Source organism: Zerene cesonia, chromosome 11, assembly GCF_012273895.1.
Source record: "Zerene cesonia ecotype Mississippi chromosome 11, Zerene_cesonia_1.1, whole genome shotgun sequence".
In the NCBI taxonomy this organism is placed as follows: domain Eukaryota; kingdom Metazoa; phylum Arthropoda; class Insecta; order Lepidoptera; family Pieridae; genus Zerene; species Zerene cesonia.
Genome location: NC_052112.1, coordinates 7,376,918 through 7,397,693, shown reverse-complemented (window position 1 = coordinate 7,397,693; position 20,776 = coordinate 7,376,918). Strand labels below are relative to the sequence as shown.

Genomic DNA, 20,776 nt, shown 5'->3' with positions numbered 1-20,776 from the left:
AGTTTTTTATAACAGTATCAATTTATTATGATAAATGATAAATGAATGTAAAAGTACGCTATCATTACAAAAATAATTAAGCTTCAATTAAACTTAGTTCAAAGAGTCGATCTAAATACAACATATTATTTTATTCATATAAAGCACCCAATCGAGATATGAACGCAAACGTGATGTTATGATTATTAGATAATATAAAGGAAATTAAAAAGCGAAAAAACTTCCCGTGAAGTGCTTTTGAAAATCCATGTAAAGTAAAAATAGCACGCGATCCGCGCGTGATAACCGTGCGGGGAGACAGTCGACGTCTTAGACAATTACACTCCCTCCAGCCGTATGAACACATCGCGTCACTCGCTACCCTCAAAATATGTTAAATTTTACCCTTTTCCGATGATCATGAAATGATTGTCTTGTTACCGATCTTTAATAAGTGAAGAAAGTTTGGATCAAACATGTCAAAGTGGATCAAAATAAAGACTAAAGTTGTGGGTTACATTCACACATACAGCTGAAGGTAATAAGAGCGTGTTAAAGATAATAAGATCGCCAATATCCACCAAAACAATTATCACAATAGCTGTCTTTTTCTTCTATATCTGTTTTTTTTTTTTACAATAGAATTTAATTGATTTTAGAATTGAGTGATTTCTTTCACTTTGTATTTCAATGTATTGTAGAAGTTTATATATAGTCTAAAACAAAATATTTGAAATAGGAAATAAACAAGAATCATTGATATAGTTGTATAATGCAAGTCAATGACAAGAACCTATAATTTTAAGTTCACGTTACAAGTGTGAAATATTCAGTAGGTTGGTACTCGCGTTCTAGACAAACTGGTTTAAAGTAAATCTTTGAGCCTAGATTAGATTTTAAATATTAAACATCAAATTGCGATCCAAAAGTGAGGTAGCGTTTTACAGTCTTTTAACGAATTTATAAAGGTCATGATATATTTTAGCTACAAATCCTGCTCGAGTTTTCAAATATATATTATACTAGCTGACCTGTCAAACGCTGTTCTGCCGAATTCTCAACATTTAAGGTTATAAAAAATAGGTTTTGACTGATTCTCAGACCTACCCGATATGCACACAAAATTTCATTTGAATCCGTCCACCGGTTTCGGGGGAGTAACATTATAACACGATAATTTTATATATAAGATGTAATTGTAAACATTTATTCAATGTGGAAGTGGAGCACGCTTCGGCATGAAGTGGGCCAGCTCAGAGGAAAATTCCTAACAGAAAGGACAGAACAGAACTGGCGTTAATAGCATGCGTAGCACACTATTATCAGTGTATGTCGTACGGTGGTTGGAGGAGTCGGGGGCACGTATCCTTTTCCTCACCACTCCAAGTTCATTTCTTTATTCCCGTGGTCAAACCTTTCCTTATCCCTTACTCCTTAAAAGCGGACAACTTATTCTTAGAGGCTCTACCTCTGCATTTCCTTTTCCTCACCCAGGCCAGACATTTTATTTTTCACGTCCATAGTCCTTTCCTTATTATATATCCTTTAAAGGCGGGACACTCATTTGTTGAAGCCCTACCTTCGCTACGTGCATGGGCTCACGCGAACACGATTGTCAAAACAATAAAATTAAACATATTTAAAAAGGATAAGGCGCTTAATCCACGAATACAGAATTACAGAATTATTGTGTTAAAGAGCCTTTATATATATAACAAACACAATGTGTAATAAACCTTATAGATAGACTGTATTTCCGTAAAAGTCATGTAAGGGTAAACATGTTCTTATACATTAAAACAGGAGATTCTTAAATTGTTTATAATAATTATTATAAGAACCAACGAAAATAACAGAATTATGCAAGCAATTCATAATGACTACGTAATAAATTTCAACATTATTTTTATGCCAAATAATTCGTCTAGCTCTAGATCTAGATTCCAGACGATTCGTATCAGAATTGATATATTAAATTTTATTATTCCTATCACAAGTTACTGTAATAAAAGTATTGTGGTTTCAATGTTATAATATTCAGTCTATTCTATCTACTTCAGCGTTGAAAATCTTTATGAATAAAACACGTTTGTTCATATTACATTGGGAATATGAAAATTTCACAATACCGCAAGACAGTTTTATGGGGCGCTTTGCATTTTTGTGTGGCTATTTCTACAGACTATTAATGTTTAAAAATAGAATCATAAAGTGAACATTTTTATGCACCATTAAACAGATAACAAATTAGTGTTTTAAATTAAAATTTGAACGCCTCATAAATGAACTGTATCTAATGAACATTTGGCAATATAAAAAATTATATCAATTGTATTCAGAGTTTATTTTCAAATAAAGTTAACATAAATTTTATCTCATTTATCGATCGATAAATGAATCATCATTATTTTAATTGATTGAGCTATACTTGAAAAAGTTAAATATAAGTATTTGTAGTTAAGAAAGAAAACTAATTATTTTTTTAATTACACAAATGAATTAAAAACTCCTAAACACATTCCGACATGGAGTCGCTATAAAACTAAATAGTGAAACGAGTATTAGGTAATATATATGTTTTCCAAAAATCCGTCCGTTTGTAGTGTGAATGTTATTCAGTGTATCATTATCTTAAAATAGATTGTTAAAAACGTAAATGATACAGATCCATAATGGAATTAAATAAGATTAAATCGATTTCAGCTCCAGTATTGATATAGTTAAGTAAAGCATCAGGCCCGCTTGGCTCGGCTCCAAATCATACTAACCGAAGAACCGTCTTGTTAGTCTGTGTGTTCATACGTCTAAGTACTAAAAGTACTCTTCACTGAGAGTTGGTACACTGATACGTATTTAAGAACAACGGTAATGCAATTTTTTTTTTACTAGAAGATTTCAGTGACAGTAACATCTCCATTGTCTATGAATTTTAAACTTTTTGAAAAATCGTTTCTATATAGTCTTTGTTGTTATGAAATATAATAGATAGAATCATTCCTTTGCATAAATAGCACACTAGTTTCATTTGGGTGAAATTTGTTAAATTTAACTTGGGTTTAAAGCTGAAACTATAGACTTCTTAATATTAAAAAAAAACAAAATGATAGAAGTTTGTACCAAATAAGTTATTTGATTTTTATTCATCATTACAATCCAATTAATCGGTATTTTATTGCAGCGATCTTGAATCAGACTATACTACATATTTTTTAATGAAAAATGTCTGTGAAAATACTATTTTATATATTTCTATTGATTAACCTTAGGTATACGAAAACGTGTGCCTAGTTATTATCTTGAAATAGTCAGTCGCTTTATGAAGGCGATTTTGCGATGAGAGCACGTTCGCAGTTTATGCATTGCCCTGGCTTATGAAGGAAAATAAGTGGACGGTATTTAGATACAGCTAACAATAGTAACCTAAAGTACATTTCAAAGAGGACTTACTTAAAAAATACTTAATTTTTTCCTATATAGTGCAATTATGACAAATGAAGAAATATTTGAAAATAGATATTTAATTTAATTAAAGACGCGAAGGAATCCTCCATCAAGTCTATAAAACGTATGAAGAAAAAAACTAATAAATTGCATAAATTTAACACCAAATTCTTGGCACTACCTATGAGATCGATTTAAACTGCCCAAGTTTACGATTTTGTACTTACACATCGCCGATATATTTTGGCAACGTTAATACGTAGTACAATTATTTGTTTATTATATAAACAACGAAAAACCTTTACACATAACATATTTTAACTTAATATTGTAGGTATCTGAATTTCCAGTTGTTTTTCAATATTTTGATATATAGCAGTCAATCTCGATTTTATTTGTTTAGTCACATAAAAACAATACACTAATAATAAGGAAAGTTCGCTACATCTGTTTTATCTGTTAACAAAAACGTACGTAGTAGGTACTGCTAAAGCATTTAAAGAGCAATAGGAAATTTGCTCATAATTAAATTGGATATCAATTTATTTAATGATTTTTTACGACATAGATGTCGTTAAAGACATTTCGTACATTGCGAACTTAAGTTGTACTAAAGGAACAAAGTTGAACGCTTAAAAACAAAGTAATGCAGCGTTGCAGGGTTTAGCCAAGTAAGATCGAATAACAATAAAATTATATACATTATTTTAGTCTACTGTACACACACACACACAACAAGTATGTGATAACATAGTATAACAACATTTTCCATATAAGTCACTAGTAATTTTAGTGCTTTATTTTTGAAAACTATTGTATTTTTATTTTCAAGTGATTGATACGAATGACGTAAATTGGTCGGAATATTCAAAGTTTTCCTTCTACAAATCCCATACGAAACTGCCTAAATATTTCTCGTTCATTGTTTACCAATTTCAAAAAGAAATAGGTAATATGAAAAATTTATCAGTTTGAACTTTAGGTATCGATTGAACTGATAAATCTCAGATATTTATAGCAGATCGTAAGTTTAATGCAGGTATTATGACGTAATTGTTTGTGGCGCCTAATAATACACTTATTATTCTGTGGTATTATGTTATCTGTGGTGGCGCTTGCTTTTACGACGACCCCATTTCGATTCGCCATATTTAGGCCGAAGGCACAAAACAACCAGGAAAGCGTCAACAGTTGTGTTTTTCTTATTCTTTTCTCGCTTATTGCACCGAAAATCTCTAAGATATTATTTCATTTTGCAAAAATCTTTTTACATATTTCAGTACGATTGATGGTTAATACATATTTATTTTACTTTATTTGTAAACCTTTTTTTCACAACTAGTAAAGATTACAAATCAAGCAAGTGCTCAAGTCTGTACATCGTATATTATATTTAAAATATATATATATTATTACTTCTAATGTTGTACAACTTATACATTATTTTTACATTGAACTGCAAATTCTAAAGATTTCATTATAAGTTAATGCAGGTACGATAACAAAAATAATCAACCGATATTATAACAAGCCATAATGTTTCTTTACTCTCCAATCGGGAAGACTAACTTCGTAATGAGTCTGATTTAATGAGCTATAAATTAGATTGATTAGATGAAAAAACATCCAAGTAAAGCAACATCGTTAAGTAATTCCATATTTAGTTACATTAAGAATTCTTAATTGTACACAGAAACGTAATCTCTTAGGCTACATCGATTGAAAGCGGTTTAAAAACCCATCAAAACTTTCCTTTTACGTTAGGGCTTAACAGCTTATGGATATTACAACTCATTCCGGTTTCTATTTTGTTATAATATGAATACTGACAACACATTGATGTAATAATCATTTGAATCTTTGATCTGCTGAATACCTACTTACAATGAATCACTTATGGACAATAATTTATAAATTCTTAGTTCTAGAGATCATAATATTACAACATGAACACAGTTCCTAACATATGATTTTGTAATAATATTATTGTAAGCATTATGAATTATTTAAAATCATATAAATATGGACAACACACTTTCATATATATACATATTTTTTTTTATATTCTGTATCCAAACATTAATAAATTAGTAGCTGTTTCATCCCATCCCCTCCTATCCCATCCCATTTATATTTATATTATATAACTATTAAGGTATTGGACACAACAGACATCTGCTAAAACGATAAACGAACTTTATACAAATTGCAACATTCTGTTAAAACAAAAAACCAACTGCCACTATAGAGCTATAGATCTTGTATAGACTAGTGTTATAAAAGCACTTGAACCACTTTCCATCGTTGCATAAGTGTATCGGTCTATCAAAGATATAGTCCTCTATAAATAGGCTAGTTAAACCGACGTGACCTACTTCTGCAGGTCGATAACCCCGAACAGGCTTGGGGTGAAGATTTAGCACAGACAATCGGAAAGGGAGGCGCGAAAAAGTTGCAATCGCTCTTAATATATGCCCGAAGGAGTAATTACCTAGTATGTGGTAGGAAGTGATTGAATCGCGCGTTAGATATAGTATATATAATTGGTGTACAACGAGTATGTTATGTTTTACATAAATCAATATTTGACCAAAATTATTAACAGGAAAACGAAATTCGTTACCAACCGAGTGGACGCTCCCAAAGCGCCTAATACGACATAGCTTAAGGTTTTTTCTGATATCATTATTAGAAGTCAAACAATTAGCGTGTAATTTACTAATTGAAAAAATATGCAATTACAGATTCACAGTTAGCGGGTCTAAACAAATACAATTGGCAATCAGCAAAGTTCATGTTTCAGTTCTTGTTCCTCTAATTAAAAATTTGCATTTTATCATCTATATATTGAGTGTTTTCGCGATAAGGTTCATTACATACAAGTCGTTATTTACGCTTCGCTGACGACATGTGTCAGCGCGCCCTATATTCAATAATGGCGGAAGTCGAATAGGCCACCCACGGGACACGTGTATGAGTGACCACGTCCAATAGCAAGCAAATAGCTGTACACGAGTCTAGCTTTTAAATCTACGCGTTAATGCTGATATTTCGTTGAATTATTTTGATGGAAATCGATGAACTCGCGTAACGGATTAACCGCAGTGCATTTGTATGAAGTCGACATATTACAAGTAGCATTTTAATAACCGTAATTAATATGAGATTGTTTAAGTTATACATATAAGGTGAAAAACGAACAATTTAAATAATAAACATAGGTACATTACTTATAAGCGTAGGTACCGCCATAAAATTATTCAAATAAAATACGTAGTTAATGAGATGTACGCATCTAATTTTAGAAGAAAAAGAAAATTATACTGTTATACGTACTCTATGTCGTGAAATGAAACTGATGCCAATTTTTTACCGTCATCAGTTTTATTAAAAAGAAACATCAAGTATTACCGAGTTACCATCCATTATACATTTTCATTATTCACTTATATTAATTTGAAATTTCTGATTTCAGGTTCCTCGTGAAAGTTTCAAGCATATAGTAAAGGCCTGCGAATGCCCTCTATACTGGAAAATGCCTTTGTTCCTAGCCACACAGCAAAACCTCCACGCGCCCGTCGACGGACATAAGTTCATAGACTTTTGGAGAGAGTAAGTTGAAGTAGAATTATTGTTTCATTAAACAATTATTTCGAGTGGAAAGTTTAGGAAATAGAAAGGCCCTTATTATGTTACAATCATGGAATTAAATGAGATTCTAACAATATATAGTATAATACTTTGATTTTTTCACATAGTTCAAGTTTCGTAATTCTAACAATTGCAAATAAAATTGGGCAAAAATTACTAAATTTTTTTTTGCCTGCCATTTATTTTTTTATTTTTTTCTATAGTATTATATCAAATTGTGTAAAATGCTATAGCTTTAATGAATATACAATTATAGAAAATGAAAATCCGTTGAATGTTGCCGCTTAAGAACCATTGCACAGTTATTTGCTATTATTATAATGATATACTAGCTGCGACCCGCGGTTACCCGCGTAAGTCCGTATTCCCTAAGAAATCGTTATGAAAAGTTGCCAATCTGTTATTTCAGTTGTCCAGCTATCTACGTACCAAATTTCATTGCAATCGGTTTAGTAGTTTTTGCGTTAAAGAGTAACAAACCTACACTACCTTACAAACTTTCGTATTTATATGTGAAATTTATATATATTTTATTATAATTTATAATTTATTTATTTATTTTATTTATTTATATTTTATGTTTAGATTATGAAAATTGTAACGTTTAATTGACATGATTTTAAAAGAGCAACTAGAGACTTCTTGGCCGGCTCTTCTAATTCGAAACTGCTTTCCGAACCGGTATTTGACGATTCAAAAGCCCTTCAGAAGGATGTCTAGTTGAATGATTAAATGTTTGATTTGAGTTTAATTATATTACATGGAATGAATAAGCAGTTCCTACTCATAATTCACATATCAAGATTTTTCATGTGTATGTACACATTTTTATTTAAATTATAGGAATATCTGTAATAGCTCATTAATAAAAAATTTCTCATAAAACAATATTAATCTATTTCATATACATTTACTATCATATAATGATGAACATACAGCTCAATTTACGAGTACTTCATGAGCATTTCAATGATTGAAAAATATAATGTTAGCAATAATAAACCGAGTTCAAATCAAGATCGCTTTGTTATCTAAGATATATACATATAACCTTATAGAAACACTTATACAGCGCGTTATGTAATTTAATCAGCTGAAAGCCTTCTAAGAAAGTAGGCTCAATCCCCGCTACGTGCCTGTATATAAGAAAATTGACGAGCATTTTAATACTGGAAATTTTTCGTTTATAACAGTTCTTAAATTCATTTTCATATTGCATCTGTAAGACATCTTGAAAACTATTATTATATGAATAAACTTGCCTCTTTCGTATGCATAGTTAATTTTTAGAATCTTCATCTCAAGAACACTAGCTATGGACTTGTTATTGTGTATTAAAAAAATTCGTTGGTATTTTTTTGGCAAGTAAACTCCCGTACTTTGTTTTGCGTTACGGAGCAGATGGTTTTCACAAACTTGACTTGACATTTAGAGATTTAATTGTTTCTCTCCTTGATAATATGTTTCATAGCAAAATTAATTGATTTCCGCAGATTCCATATGTTAGGTGTATATTTCTTATACTTAGAAATTTTCTAATAAAGAAACCTAACGATAAGTAAGCCTACCTTTGCAATTATATATGTCAACGACGATATTAGGAAACATTATCAAAAATTAAAAAATAATTATGATCGGTACTTCATTTTTCATGTGGTGTGTTACCCTGTAAAACTAAATATAGCATACATCATTCTTGTTTATACGAGCTATTTTTAAGAAAGGTTATATATCTTAAGCTCTCTGGCTTACGTATAATACTTATTTATAGATTCAATAATATCGAAAACGCAAACCGTATGTGGTTTTACAATAAAGTACTTTCACACATCTTAGCACCGCAAATGAATCGTAAATAACTCGGGTCGAACTTGACTTTTACTACGTAATTTATTTATGCTTAAAGAACTCTCATAGAGAAAGAGTATTTCGAATTTTGCTTTAATTAGAATCGGCTATGAATTATACAGTCTGAAAGGTAATGTATGCATATGCATGCATTGATATAGGTTAATGTATGTGTCCAAAAAAGGATCCGGTTCTATGTTCAACTGCTTATTTTTATATATTGTCCGCCAACTGTAAACCAATTTTCAAAATATTTTTTTCTTTGAATGAACATACTTTCATTATACATTTTATCGTCATTGGACCCTTAATAGTCGATTCAGATTTAAATATTTTGTGCTTTAAATTTTCATTAAATTAACTAAAGTGAACCCGCGCTATCCTTACTGCATTGTACAGTATTGAAAGAACCGATTGAAAACTTTCCCGCCTTTTAATAATTGAATGTAAAAGGAACGCTTTATAGTAAATAAATTGAATGACCTTATGAGTTTGTATAAATTTGTAAACGTTAAAACTTTATTACCATCCCTTCTATATTCTTATATATGTTGTACATTTTGACATCATCATTCTCATTAATACAAAAATTATTGAACGCTTAAAAATTAAAATGTCACAGATAATCTATATAAGTTCATAAAACCTCGGAAAATACATTTTTTTTTTTGAACATTTAATAGCTTGGTTACGAGACCTTTAAGCCAATCAGAAAATACACAATATTAATTATTTTTTTTAAAGAGGGAGTATCAACATCTACTCAACTTTTATAGCCTTCAATCATAGTCTGTAGAGCAATTTTCAAAATTATTTTATATGTTACGTATGTATCTAACAAAACGTTCATTTACAATTTCCAGAATGTCAACACAATGTCACGACCAAGCTTCAAGGTTTGTGTACATTTTGACGCGAGGGAAGAGTAACACGTTGGCACCGGAGGACTTCGTGCCTCTGGTGCAGGATGTCGTCGACACGCATCCTGGGCTGTCCTTCTTGAAGGAGGCCACGGAATTCCACTCAAGATACGTCCATACTGTAAGTTTTTAATAGTGTATGTTGAAAGATGAAAATAGTTAAAAATTAAAAGCTAGGAAAAGGATTACTTATGACTTAAACAATATCAATTTACATAATACGTAGTTATACAGTTATGTTGTTATCTTTATCTATAACTAGCCGCTCGTCCCGGATCCAATTGGCTTAGCCCGTTTTAAAATTAAAAAATAGCCTATGTCACGCAAAAATAATGCAACTTCGTTAAAGTAAAAGAATTTTTGAAATTGGTCTAGCAGTTTTTATGTTTCCTCTATATAATCAAAGTTTTATCACTCAAAAGTATACCTACTCGTGTGTTATAATTACGTAATATTAACATTGATATTCAATGAAACATGTTCAAAACGAACTCTGAACATTATGAATTAATTCTATGAACTGTTTAATGATATTTAAAGCAGTTCAATGAATTTCCTCTCTACCTACAGTAATAACTTTAAGCAGATGAAACAAACGATTTTGCTTATTAAAATTTTATCTGTTTGTGATTTACGACCTGTTTTGAGACTAAGCAAATAAATTCTAATGAAAATGTTCGTTGTGTTTAATATACAGATACTTACATGATTTCGTACGTTATGAATTTGCGTCTAAAAAGTAAATAAATAAAGGAAATGTATACAATCCCACAAGTCTAACACAAACATATCTAAATTCAAATTATTAAACACGTGTATCCTTAATATGTATTAGGCTTAATAAGCACTAACATTTTTGAATAATTTTATAACAGATCTCTCATTTCAGATGGTAAACCCTGAAATGAAGAGTGTATCTATACTTAAAATGGCTTATATAATATATTAGTACGATCAGACAAAACGAAGTATTAATGAAAAATATTGTAAAATAGAATAATGTTCATATTTTCAGGTGATCGCTAGGATATTCTATTGTGTGAACCGCTCATGGTCAGGTCGAATATCCATTCCGGAGCTGAGAAGGTCGAACTTTCTGCAAGTCATCCAGCTCCTTGAAGATGAGGAGGACATCAACCAAGTGACGCAATACTTTAGGTAATAATATGAAGATTAAAGCACCTTTGAACTCTCTACTTCCAGACGAGGCACTATATAAATTAGCTTTGTACTGTTATATAATTGTAAACATGTACCAGAATAATTTGTTTCTTCAATTTAAAGAAATGCTTCAAAAATTTTTTTAAGAATATTTCCTTTGTTTAACATGATGTGATATATATCGAACATAATAGAAGATATTAAATTATAATCGATTCTTATAAGTCTATTATAGGAGATATTTCTTATTAAATTTGATATTTCTCTAACTTATCATAACCATTAATTATCTTTCAGTTATGAACATTTCTACGTAATTTACTGCAAATTCTGGGAATTAGATAAGGATCACGATTTATTCATTGACAGACATGACCTTGCGAGGCACAATGACCATGGTAAGACGCCTTATAAATTATATTACCCTTATTTATTAAGTGAACTCTAGGAGTTCATAACATTTATAAAAATATTTTATAATATTCCATTTAATTATGGCTGCCAAACAAATTTCAAGTATAATAAAACATTTGTAATACTGAATAGTGAATTTACGTCTATTGCATACACATTATTAAATTCCAATCACTTAATACAACACGACAACGTTCCTTGCCTTAACTTTCCTTCATTCGTTACTTAGGAACAGAAAGACAAGATTTCCACCACCACCATAAATTATAATAATTATTTATTCAGTACGAGAACTAGAACGAAATTTCAGTGAGACTACAGATATACAGAATCATCAAAATCGGTTCTCCTATTAAAAAGTAATGCTAAGCTAACAAAGTCAAAAACAATACAGTCGAATTGAGCGCCTCCTCCTTTTATTGAAGTCGGTTAAAATTAATTTGATCCAAACATCCCAGCGCTCTCGAGCCGCATGATAGAGCGGGTGCTATCGGGGTGCGTGACGCGCGGCAACCAGAACCGCGTGACGGCGGGCGGCGAGCCGCGCATGTCCTACACCGAGTTCGTGTGGTTCCTGCTCGCTGAGGAGGACAAGAGCCATCCCACTGCTATCGAATATTGGTTCAGGTTTGTGGGACTACTGATATGTCAGTCAGTGTTTGACAGAATATCAGATGTATTTAAAAATATAGTTACGGCCTTACAAATTGACGTGATATAAAATTTTCATCGAGTACAACCTAGCTTTTAAATAACTACCAACGAAACATTATATTATGTTATAACATTCTATTCACTATGCAGCAAATAGAAGAAGTATAAAAAAGCAGTATTAAAGAATTTCGTGCCAATGAAAACTTTTAATAATGGTGTAAATTGATAAATAAATAAAATATTGATTGGTGTTTGATTGTAGTTAATTCTAGTTTAAACAAAGGCATTTAGTTACATCTATTTGTCTAGAAAAGCGCATTTTAACGCACACTAATTCCATAATTATTCTCTTTTAAAAATAACCCGCGTCCCTACTCCATTAGTACTAAAATAGCTCTCATACACCGTTGCTATTATTACACGACAATTTAAACTGAAGAGCTCCTAAAAGCTTCATCTCCAAATATATTCTCAAGAATCGATATGTAAGTGAAATCGTAAGCATCGCATGTATCCAAGTACTTGAGATATATATTATATGGCCGAGTTGCGTGACCGTACCTGCAGCAATTACTTTTGAACTCATATTGGCCGTTGGTTTTGCCTTGAACTTTCGGCAGCACTGAAAATAATTGAATTTCTCTCTTAATTTTGGTTTTATTTCACAGGCAATAGTAGTTTGTGTGAGCTAACGAGTTAAAGCACGTAATTAATAAAATTACGTTCTGTTGGCAAATAATTTGTGTAAAAAACTAGATTTTAATCTAACGTGTTTAACAGAAAATAAAATCGAATTTTACTGCTTGTGTTATTTCACAATTACTGCTTTGTAGGGCCTAATTTTCTTTTATTTAATCCCACTTGGTACAACGAATTCAATAAAAACACAGCGACTGCGATAAAATGGGTTCTTTGTGTTCTGTTTATTTAATGACTTAACTGCAAACAATATATACCTGTGATATTTAGGTACTTTTACGGACTTGCTTTAAGTAAACTTATTGCAGGTGCTGTACTATAATAATTCGTCATAATAAAATATGAAATAATGATAATATTTTATTCGTAGGTGTATGGATTTGGATGGCGACGGCTTCATTTCGATGTACGAACTGGAATACTTCTATGAGGAGCAGATGCAGAGGATGGAGGCGATTGGGATCGAAACATTACCATTTAACGATTGCCTCTGCCAGGTATACTATAATTCGATGATAACATACTGAAATCCGTATTAGTTGAAATGTACAGATTCATGGAAGTGGTATTATAAAAATAAGGTATTATAAGAATTATTTGGTTAAAACAGTTTTAAATCCATTATGTACAATTTCTTCTTATGTAAAATCCGTTTTTATTATGGAACTAAAATATTGACGGCTTAATCAGTATAATAGATTGTGTACAAGTACCTTTTTTTATAGTGTTAATTAAAATCTAATTATAATTTCACGTTTCAGATGTTAGACATGGTGCATCCAGCAGAGACCGGTAAAATCACATTAACCGACTTGAAAAAATGCAAACTGACGCCGATCTTCTTCGACACGTTCTTCAACCTGGAGAAGTACCTCGACCACGAGCAGCGCGACCCCTTCGCCACGCAGCGGGACTCGGATTCTGAGGTCTGACTTAAAAAAAAAAGAATAACAAAGAAGAAGACTGTTTTTTGTTTTGCTTGTTTTTTTTAAGACAAACAGATGTTGCTAATTTTCTGATTTGATTTGCCTTCAAATTATGATAAAACATAATTCAAATTCGTGTATACTGCATATTTATGTTCGACGTCTATAGTATAGTTTCGAAGAAAATAAAACTTAGATAGTTTTATTAGTGCCAGTTTTGTTACCATATCTAGATCGCATACTAATTTAATTAATTGTCTAAAGACCGCGCTAACTATAGAGTTTATAAATTGCAAAATTCACAATTGAATGATTGTTACATTCTTACAATAAATAATTACAGATGTCGGAATGGGATCGATTCGCGGCTGAAGAATACGAATTATTGGTCGCTGAAGAAGGAGGCAGCGATGCGCAAGACCAAATGTAAGATCAATCGCAATTATAAACCGTATTTATTATGGGAAAGGATCTAATTTCCACCACTTCTCTTATCACAAACTTTGTTTACCAATTTGATAAATATTTCATAACTATATTTCTTTTCCCTAGGCTGTATAACATAATCAAAGAATCCGAAAAAAGGGATTCTATTAATCGTTTCTATGAATTCTGCAGAACTTCAAGGTTGAATGGCGATAGATTATACAAATAATTATTTCGATTCGGTAAAGTAAATGTGTTTAGTATTCACGCACTAGGTCATAGAAGTTCTAAAAAGCATTGAGCATTTAATTCCTACAGCACCTGTGTTAGACCGCCTCACATCGCAAATGTCTTAAATAGTTCAAAAATATGTTCTGAATGCAAAATAAAATCTTTATCCGCGTCTGCATTTACTATTAACTGATTTAATGCGTTTTATTCAATAAATAAGTAATAAATTATATCGATAATTCCTTTATTATCAATATAATTTATTAATTTTATGAATTAAACGCCTTAATTTCCGTTGAAGTCGAAATTCTAAATTCAAAATCATTTATTTTATCTTAACTCTATATTTGGACGTTCATGTATAATATACTTTTATTTATTTATTTGTCAGTATATATATTTATTTTGTACCATCATTATTTATGTAATGATCATAATATTTTACATTTATAAAATATTGTTTGGATTATATCGATTATCATCTATTTATTACAATTTCTTTCATCAGGGAGGGAGACAGAACTGGCTATGATAGGGTAAGCCTGTGTTCTTGAAGTGCAGTGTATAATACTGTGTCAGTTTGCATTGAAATACAAATTACAAATATAAAATAATAAAAGCTCTTAAAAATCTTAAATATCGTCTATACAGGAATACAAATGTGTTTCCATATTTCATTTGTTTGATTTTTGTTGTTGTTTGAAATATTGGTGATATTATTTATTTTGTTAGTAGAAAGTATATTTTGTGTAGCGTAGTAGATAAAGATTTTCTTTAATTATTGCTCTTTTATCTTTTAAGTAGTTTACGATATCGTAATATTTTAGTAGGAGGTACTTTTTGTTGTTTTGCATTATTTTAGTACGATAAGTTTATCAGTAGGTAAGGTAAATTTTTTAAGTAGTTTGATTTGTGTTCCTATATCGATGATTATAATTGTACAGTACAAATAATTCGCAGATACAAAGAGTTGCTTTTATTTTTCCTTGTATGTAACGATAATCGCACTGCATTATAACATCACAAAAGCGATTTGCAAAAACTGTATGTACAAAAATGTGATTGTCACGACAGAATTTGCTTGAAATATTGTCTGCCTTACTGATGAAAACATACTCGCATATGTCCCTGTACATATCCGCCCGATTCAGTTTATGCTTTTTGTTTGTATATAAACTCATTGGCATAAAGCATGAAGCGACTAACAAACATTCCTCGCAGTTTCGTTGCATTCAGTACATATGAAGATGTATCTCCTATTTACAAAGGACCTTTTTAACATTTCATCTTACAAATTTCAGCTCATACGATGAAACAGACGACGATTGCTTATCCCCAAACATTGATGACGTCACCAACACCGATGTCATTGAGGACTCCAGCGTGGAAGATTCCACTTTTAGCGACAGTATATCCAACGCCCGTAGCAAAGATGTCCCTGGAAATGCACCCGCTATCTCGCGAACACCAAACCCACCGGCTGGTTTCGTGAACCTCAGCACCATATACGCGTTGGGCAGTACAGACAGATGGGCGAACAAAACTAACGTGCAAGAACGAAAGGCAGAAAAACCAATCCCACCAGAAAAACCAGTTAGCCTAATGATGATGAACGGCAAGATGGAAAATCGATTTAACGTCGGGAATAATAGCTTTTTGTATTCACAATTATTGAATCCTGCAGGAGCAAGATCGAAAGATCCACCATCATACACGGCGGCGACGAGCGGGGTTCTCGAAAAAACTGGCGAAAAGAAGGTTCTATCCCCGAACAAAACTGTAAAAACGCCAACCAGTCCTGTGAACGGAGTCAGTAAAATATCCGATAATTACGAGAGAGCCGTCGCTGAACGACTGAGCCCGCAAAGAGAAATCTCCAGACTGAATCGCAGCAGTGTGTTCAGTAAGGTCAATACTGGAATTGTATCCGGTAAAGTTAAGAAGAGCGCTCGAAACGCTGACGAAGAGGATGATGACTACGCGCGTGATAGTGACGAGTGCTCTATATAGACCTTGCTTACAAGGTGTGTTATACAGTGACTGATTTGTGTTAGTGAACCAAAGACCGTAGAACCGACATACCATAGACAAATAAATATTTTTTCAACGTATCCACGATACGTGCCTTGTAGATACGACACGTTCGGACATTCGTAGCGGTAGAAATCGATTAGTTTAGGTCTATTGCAATAGAAACGGTGTGTTTTAACATCGCTTGGACCGATAGGAGTATCGTATCGGAAGTATTATGTTAACCGTTACCGGTATACGAGTGAAATGTGTGTTATATGATAATTCGATATATATAAAATGACATTGGACAAGAATGAAAAATCTGAGAAGGGAACCACGCTTTTGCATAATAGATCACAGATTAGTGGCTAAGCTCATTTTATAAAACAATATTTATTATAAAATACAAAATTCAATCAAAATTTGTAACCTAACGTTGGCCTCTATATTCCGTCTTAATAATTATTCATATCACGCTCCATCCACAATAGAGAGATATTTTGAATATCATTAGCATAGCTTTCTCCATCAATGGGCTTTGAGCATCGAGATTAACATCGTGAATAAACACGCACAGACTTTAAGTAAAATAGATTAAGTGAAAATATTTTTATATTAAAACTAATTTTGCCGCGTGAACATTAACTAATTCGTAGAAAATTAAGCCTGGTAGCAGATATTCATCCGATAAAGCCTTTTTATTTTTAAGATTATACTGATTACTTTTCGGCGGATAGAATAGATAGGTACTCGTTGTTTAATTTTAAGATTAAAATAATCAAGTACGAATTTTTACCAGTTAAATTGTAATTATTTAATGTGAGGTTCATAATGTACGCGTGACGTTTTCCCCTTTTCACTATATAACAACAATTGGATCACTTTATACCTTTCGCTTAGGATAGATGAGGCAGCTGTAAATATGCTTGTAGATAATGCTAGGTAGATTTAACATTTTTTTTTCTCTAGTCTACAGGGTGCTCTTCGATCTAATTATCGGACTACCAATAATAAACAAATGAACGCGCGGCTACAATGGATATGCACGACGACGTAATATTGAAAAAAAGACAGTACTAGATTATCAAGTTTCTGTAACCCTCTTTAATAATTAAATGTGCACATACAATAACAGAGATGTGTTACGTTTTTTCTCTAAATTAAGCAAAACAGCGATGTTTCTGTTTCATTCTTTGTTTACAATTTATAAGTCGGTTGAATTTTTTTTTATTTTTATGATTCTTTTTTATTTGAAAGCTGGTTCCTGCCATGTGGTCCCATTTGATCCTCCCATTTGTTCATTTGATTAAATTTGGTCTAATTATGACAATTTGAAGGCGGAATATTTTTTTTTTTATTAATTAATAAATTCCCAAATATATCTTCACAACGGAAACAGCAGATATCACAAAAATGCTACCAGTGAAAAGAAAGTTCGGCTTTGTAAAGTCAAATTTAATTACGGTAAAATCTATGAATAATGATGTAATTAACTATATTTAAAAAAGTGTTTCTAATGTTTGTCATTACGTTTGTCCAGTGAAATATTAGTTTATTTGACTCGTGTTTGCGTGAAACTTTCATGTTGTACTTTCGTTATTATTAAAATTGTTAATTGTTTACCTTCTATCAACGACATTGTTGATCGAAGTTGTTTACCCTTAAGGGCAAATGTAGGAAAATATTACGGTACAGGATATACCTGTGTTGTTATTGAATTCTTGATGATATGAATGATCCAGTCGAGATCGAGTCATTGATCAACTGAAAAATATTTTTGACTATTTACTAGTCATTCAGAACGACACTGTTATCAGTTGGTACTGCAAAAATAATGCTTACTATTAACTAATTAAAAATTAATTTATTGAATTTTCTAAATTGGAAAATATACATTTTTTTTTTTAATTTTAAAAGTTAGACATTTCAATAAAAAATAATAGATAAATTTACATATGATATCAATAACGCAAAAAGAATTCGTAGGTATCCATGTTATATTTTACGGAATTTCAGCGCTAAATTCACCTACAAGTCCTACGTATTACAAAATTATTGTAAGATCATTATTGTGTTAAGTACATTCCATGCTTTTACTTAATACTTACTAAAAATAATGAAGAAGATGCAGCCGGTATAATATTATTTTTGCAGTGCTGTTAATTTACATTCTTTTTTAATTTTGTCAAGTAATTGATATTGTTCTCAATACTGATTACTATTGAACTTACCAAGTATTAACCAAAACGATTGTTCACAATTTAATAAATTTTATTAATGCGTTGTGTATTATTCTTAAATTAATTTTATTTATATTGTATGTTTTTATATAAGAACCTAAACGTTTTGACTTAGCAAATGCGTTTAAGGTGGACCTAGTGGTATGGTTGTATACTCAGATTATTAAATGTTTAATCTGGTGTTGTATATTTTACACAGAGTTAGGCTGATGACGATGTGTATACCACATTAAAGGCCGATGACTTTTAGTTTGTAGTTGCGTGTGTGTTTTTTAAACAGTTATTATTAAAATTGGTACTAGCTATATAATACATTATATCTTCCATTAATTAACCCCAAGCGATCGTCAATAATAGTGCCATGATTAACATTTTGATAAAATAAAATAGGTTTACTAGACATTTGTATGTGAAATTAGCTCTTACCTACTTAAATATGTTGCATTTTCAGGTTTTTATTAAGGTTATTCTCTGCATACTATATTGTCTTCATTTTTTAAATACATAATCAATCACGAGGTGTTTCATTACATTATGTACGTTTATTATCTATAAATTTATGGAATATTTTATTTAAATGATTTATGTAAGATAGGCATCTTAATATGAGTATTAAATCTGTGTTAGTAATATCTATTTACATAGATTTTTTAGGACAACCTAAGTTTAAAATATAAAATCATGTGTATTACCCAATTTATACGAGTATGCATATGATATTATTTAAAAAAACCCACGTTTTACGAAGTAGTTAATTTGTTTATGGACAACTATTAAAATAAGAACAAAATAATCTTTTGTGCATAAATCTAATATGAAGTGAACTGTATTATGTAATGTAAAATATTATAGTTTACTTAAATAACCCGTTAATAAAATATTAATGATGGTCACAGATGTTGCTGTAATCATGAAATGTAACTTTCGTTGTTGTTAAATTCGAGTTGTCAATAATTTAAACGAAAATCTCAGATTTTTTTACGAAACACTAGAAGTGATGTAGTTTTATGTGTTAACATTATTATGTATTATGGAATGACAGAACTTATATGATAATTCAGTTAAGTATCCTAATAAAGTACATAACTGTAGTCAAGTTGTTTTATTTTACGAAATTTGTACACTAAGTGTGCTTTTCAACCAGAAATACGCTATGCTACGTTGTTGTGGATGCGTTTAATATCCACTTATCATATTTATTGATGCATAATGCATATAGCTAAGCACTCGTTGAAGTTGATTCACGTCTCAATTTATAAGTATCAATATTAAAAGACAGGATGCGTGTTGCGGATGTGTACTATTGATGCGTTCTGTTGATAGTGTAGCTATGTGCAGAATGCTACAGTAAGCCCGTATTTATCGTTGATATAAGACATGGCATCGTAGAAGCAAAAAAAAAATTTTATATCTTGCAATGTACGAATAAGTACTCATGAATTGCTGTTGTGAACATTTTTCGCGGCGGTGCATCTTCAAAGCACATCTTACTCTAGCTGCTACATCGCTTAGTTTCAGTGGAAACGGTCACATAGCTCCATAGCTTAGTAGGTTATAACACCAGATGAGCACAAGCTTCACACAACTCTTACACCTGACTGCACCGAGTCCGATTCAAAAAACCTGAAAGCCTTTTACGCAATGTAGAGACTTAGTAATTTGTGTGCTACGAAAGGAGTCCTGAGGAAGTTTCTTTATGGATAGGTAAACATTTTGTCTGATCGGAAATGACAACGCGTCCTACGTTGGAGCATGTTTACCTATAAAATACATTTGCTTCAAATTTATCAAGATTGTAAGACCTTGGGAAAACTGAATATGTTAGAGAATTCAAAGTGTGACATCAAAGAGTGGCGCTGTGAGCGACTGAAATTATATGCTAGTATACAATTCAAATTTCTTATAATTAAAATATATATGCCGCTTAATTGTTTTTATTGAGTATTGAAGTTAATTTGTTAATTTTACGCAAGAGTTTGAAAAGATAGAATTTTTTTATTATTTGATAATAGGGCATCGCTGGACGACGATCTCGCCTGAAGGTAAGCTGAGATGTGGCCTAAGATGGGACGCGCTTTCCACAACTACCTTACCCATTCAATTTTCCCTTGAAGACCTGCAAGATTGTACTCGTCAGAGAACACAATCTCAGTATTCATGTTCCATTTCCTAG

General features: G+C 31.4%; 1 protein-coding gene across 1 annotated transcript in view; it reads left to right on the top strand.

Annotated features, from left to right (window-relative positions):
- Nucleotides 1-19,694, top strand: part of LOC119829868 — a 79,693-nt gene extending 59,999 nt beyond the window's left edge. The window contains exons 3-11 of the mRNA XM_038352567.1: nt 6,896-7,032; nt 9,783-9,960; nt 10,855-10,997; nt 11,298-11,398; nt 11,873-12,041; nt 13,138-13,264; nt 13,529-13,693; nt 14,037-14,119; nt 15,652-19,694. Coding sequence (XP_038208495.1) covers nt 6,896-7,032; nt 9,783-9,960; nt 10,855-10,997; nt 11,298-11,398; nt 11,873-12,041; nt 13,138-13,264; nt 13,529-13,693; nt 14,037-14,119; nt 15,652-16,360 — 1,812 coding nt within the window. The 3' untranslated portion in view covers nt 16,361-19,694. The remainder of the gene's footprint in view (nt 1-6,895; nt 7,033-9,782; nt 9,961-10,854; nt 10,998-11,297; nt 11,399-11,872; nt 12,042-13,137; nt 13,265-13,528; nt 13,694-14,036; nt 14,120-15,651) is intronic.
- The last annotated feature ends 1,082 nt before the right edge of the window (nt 19,695-20,776 follow it).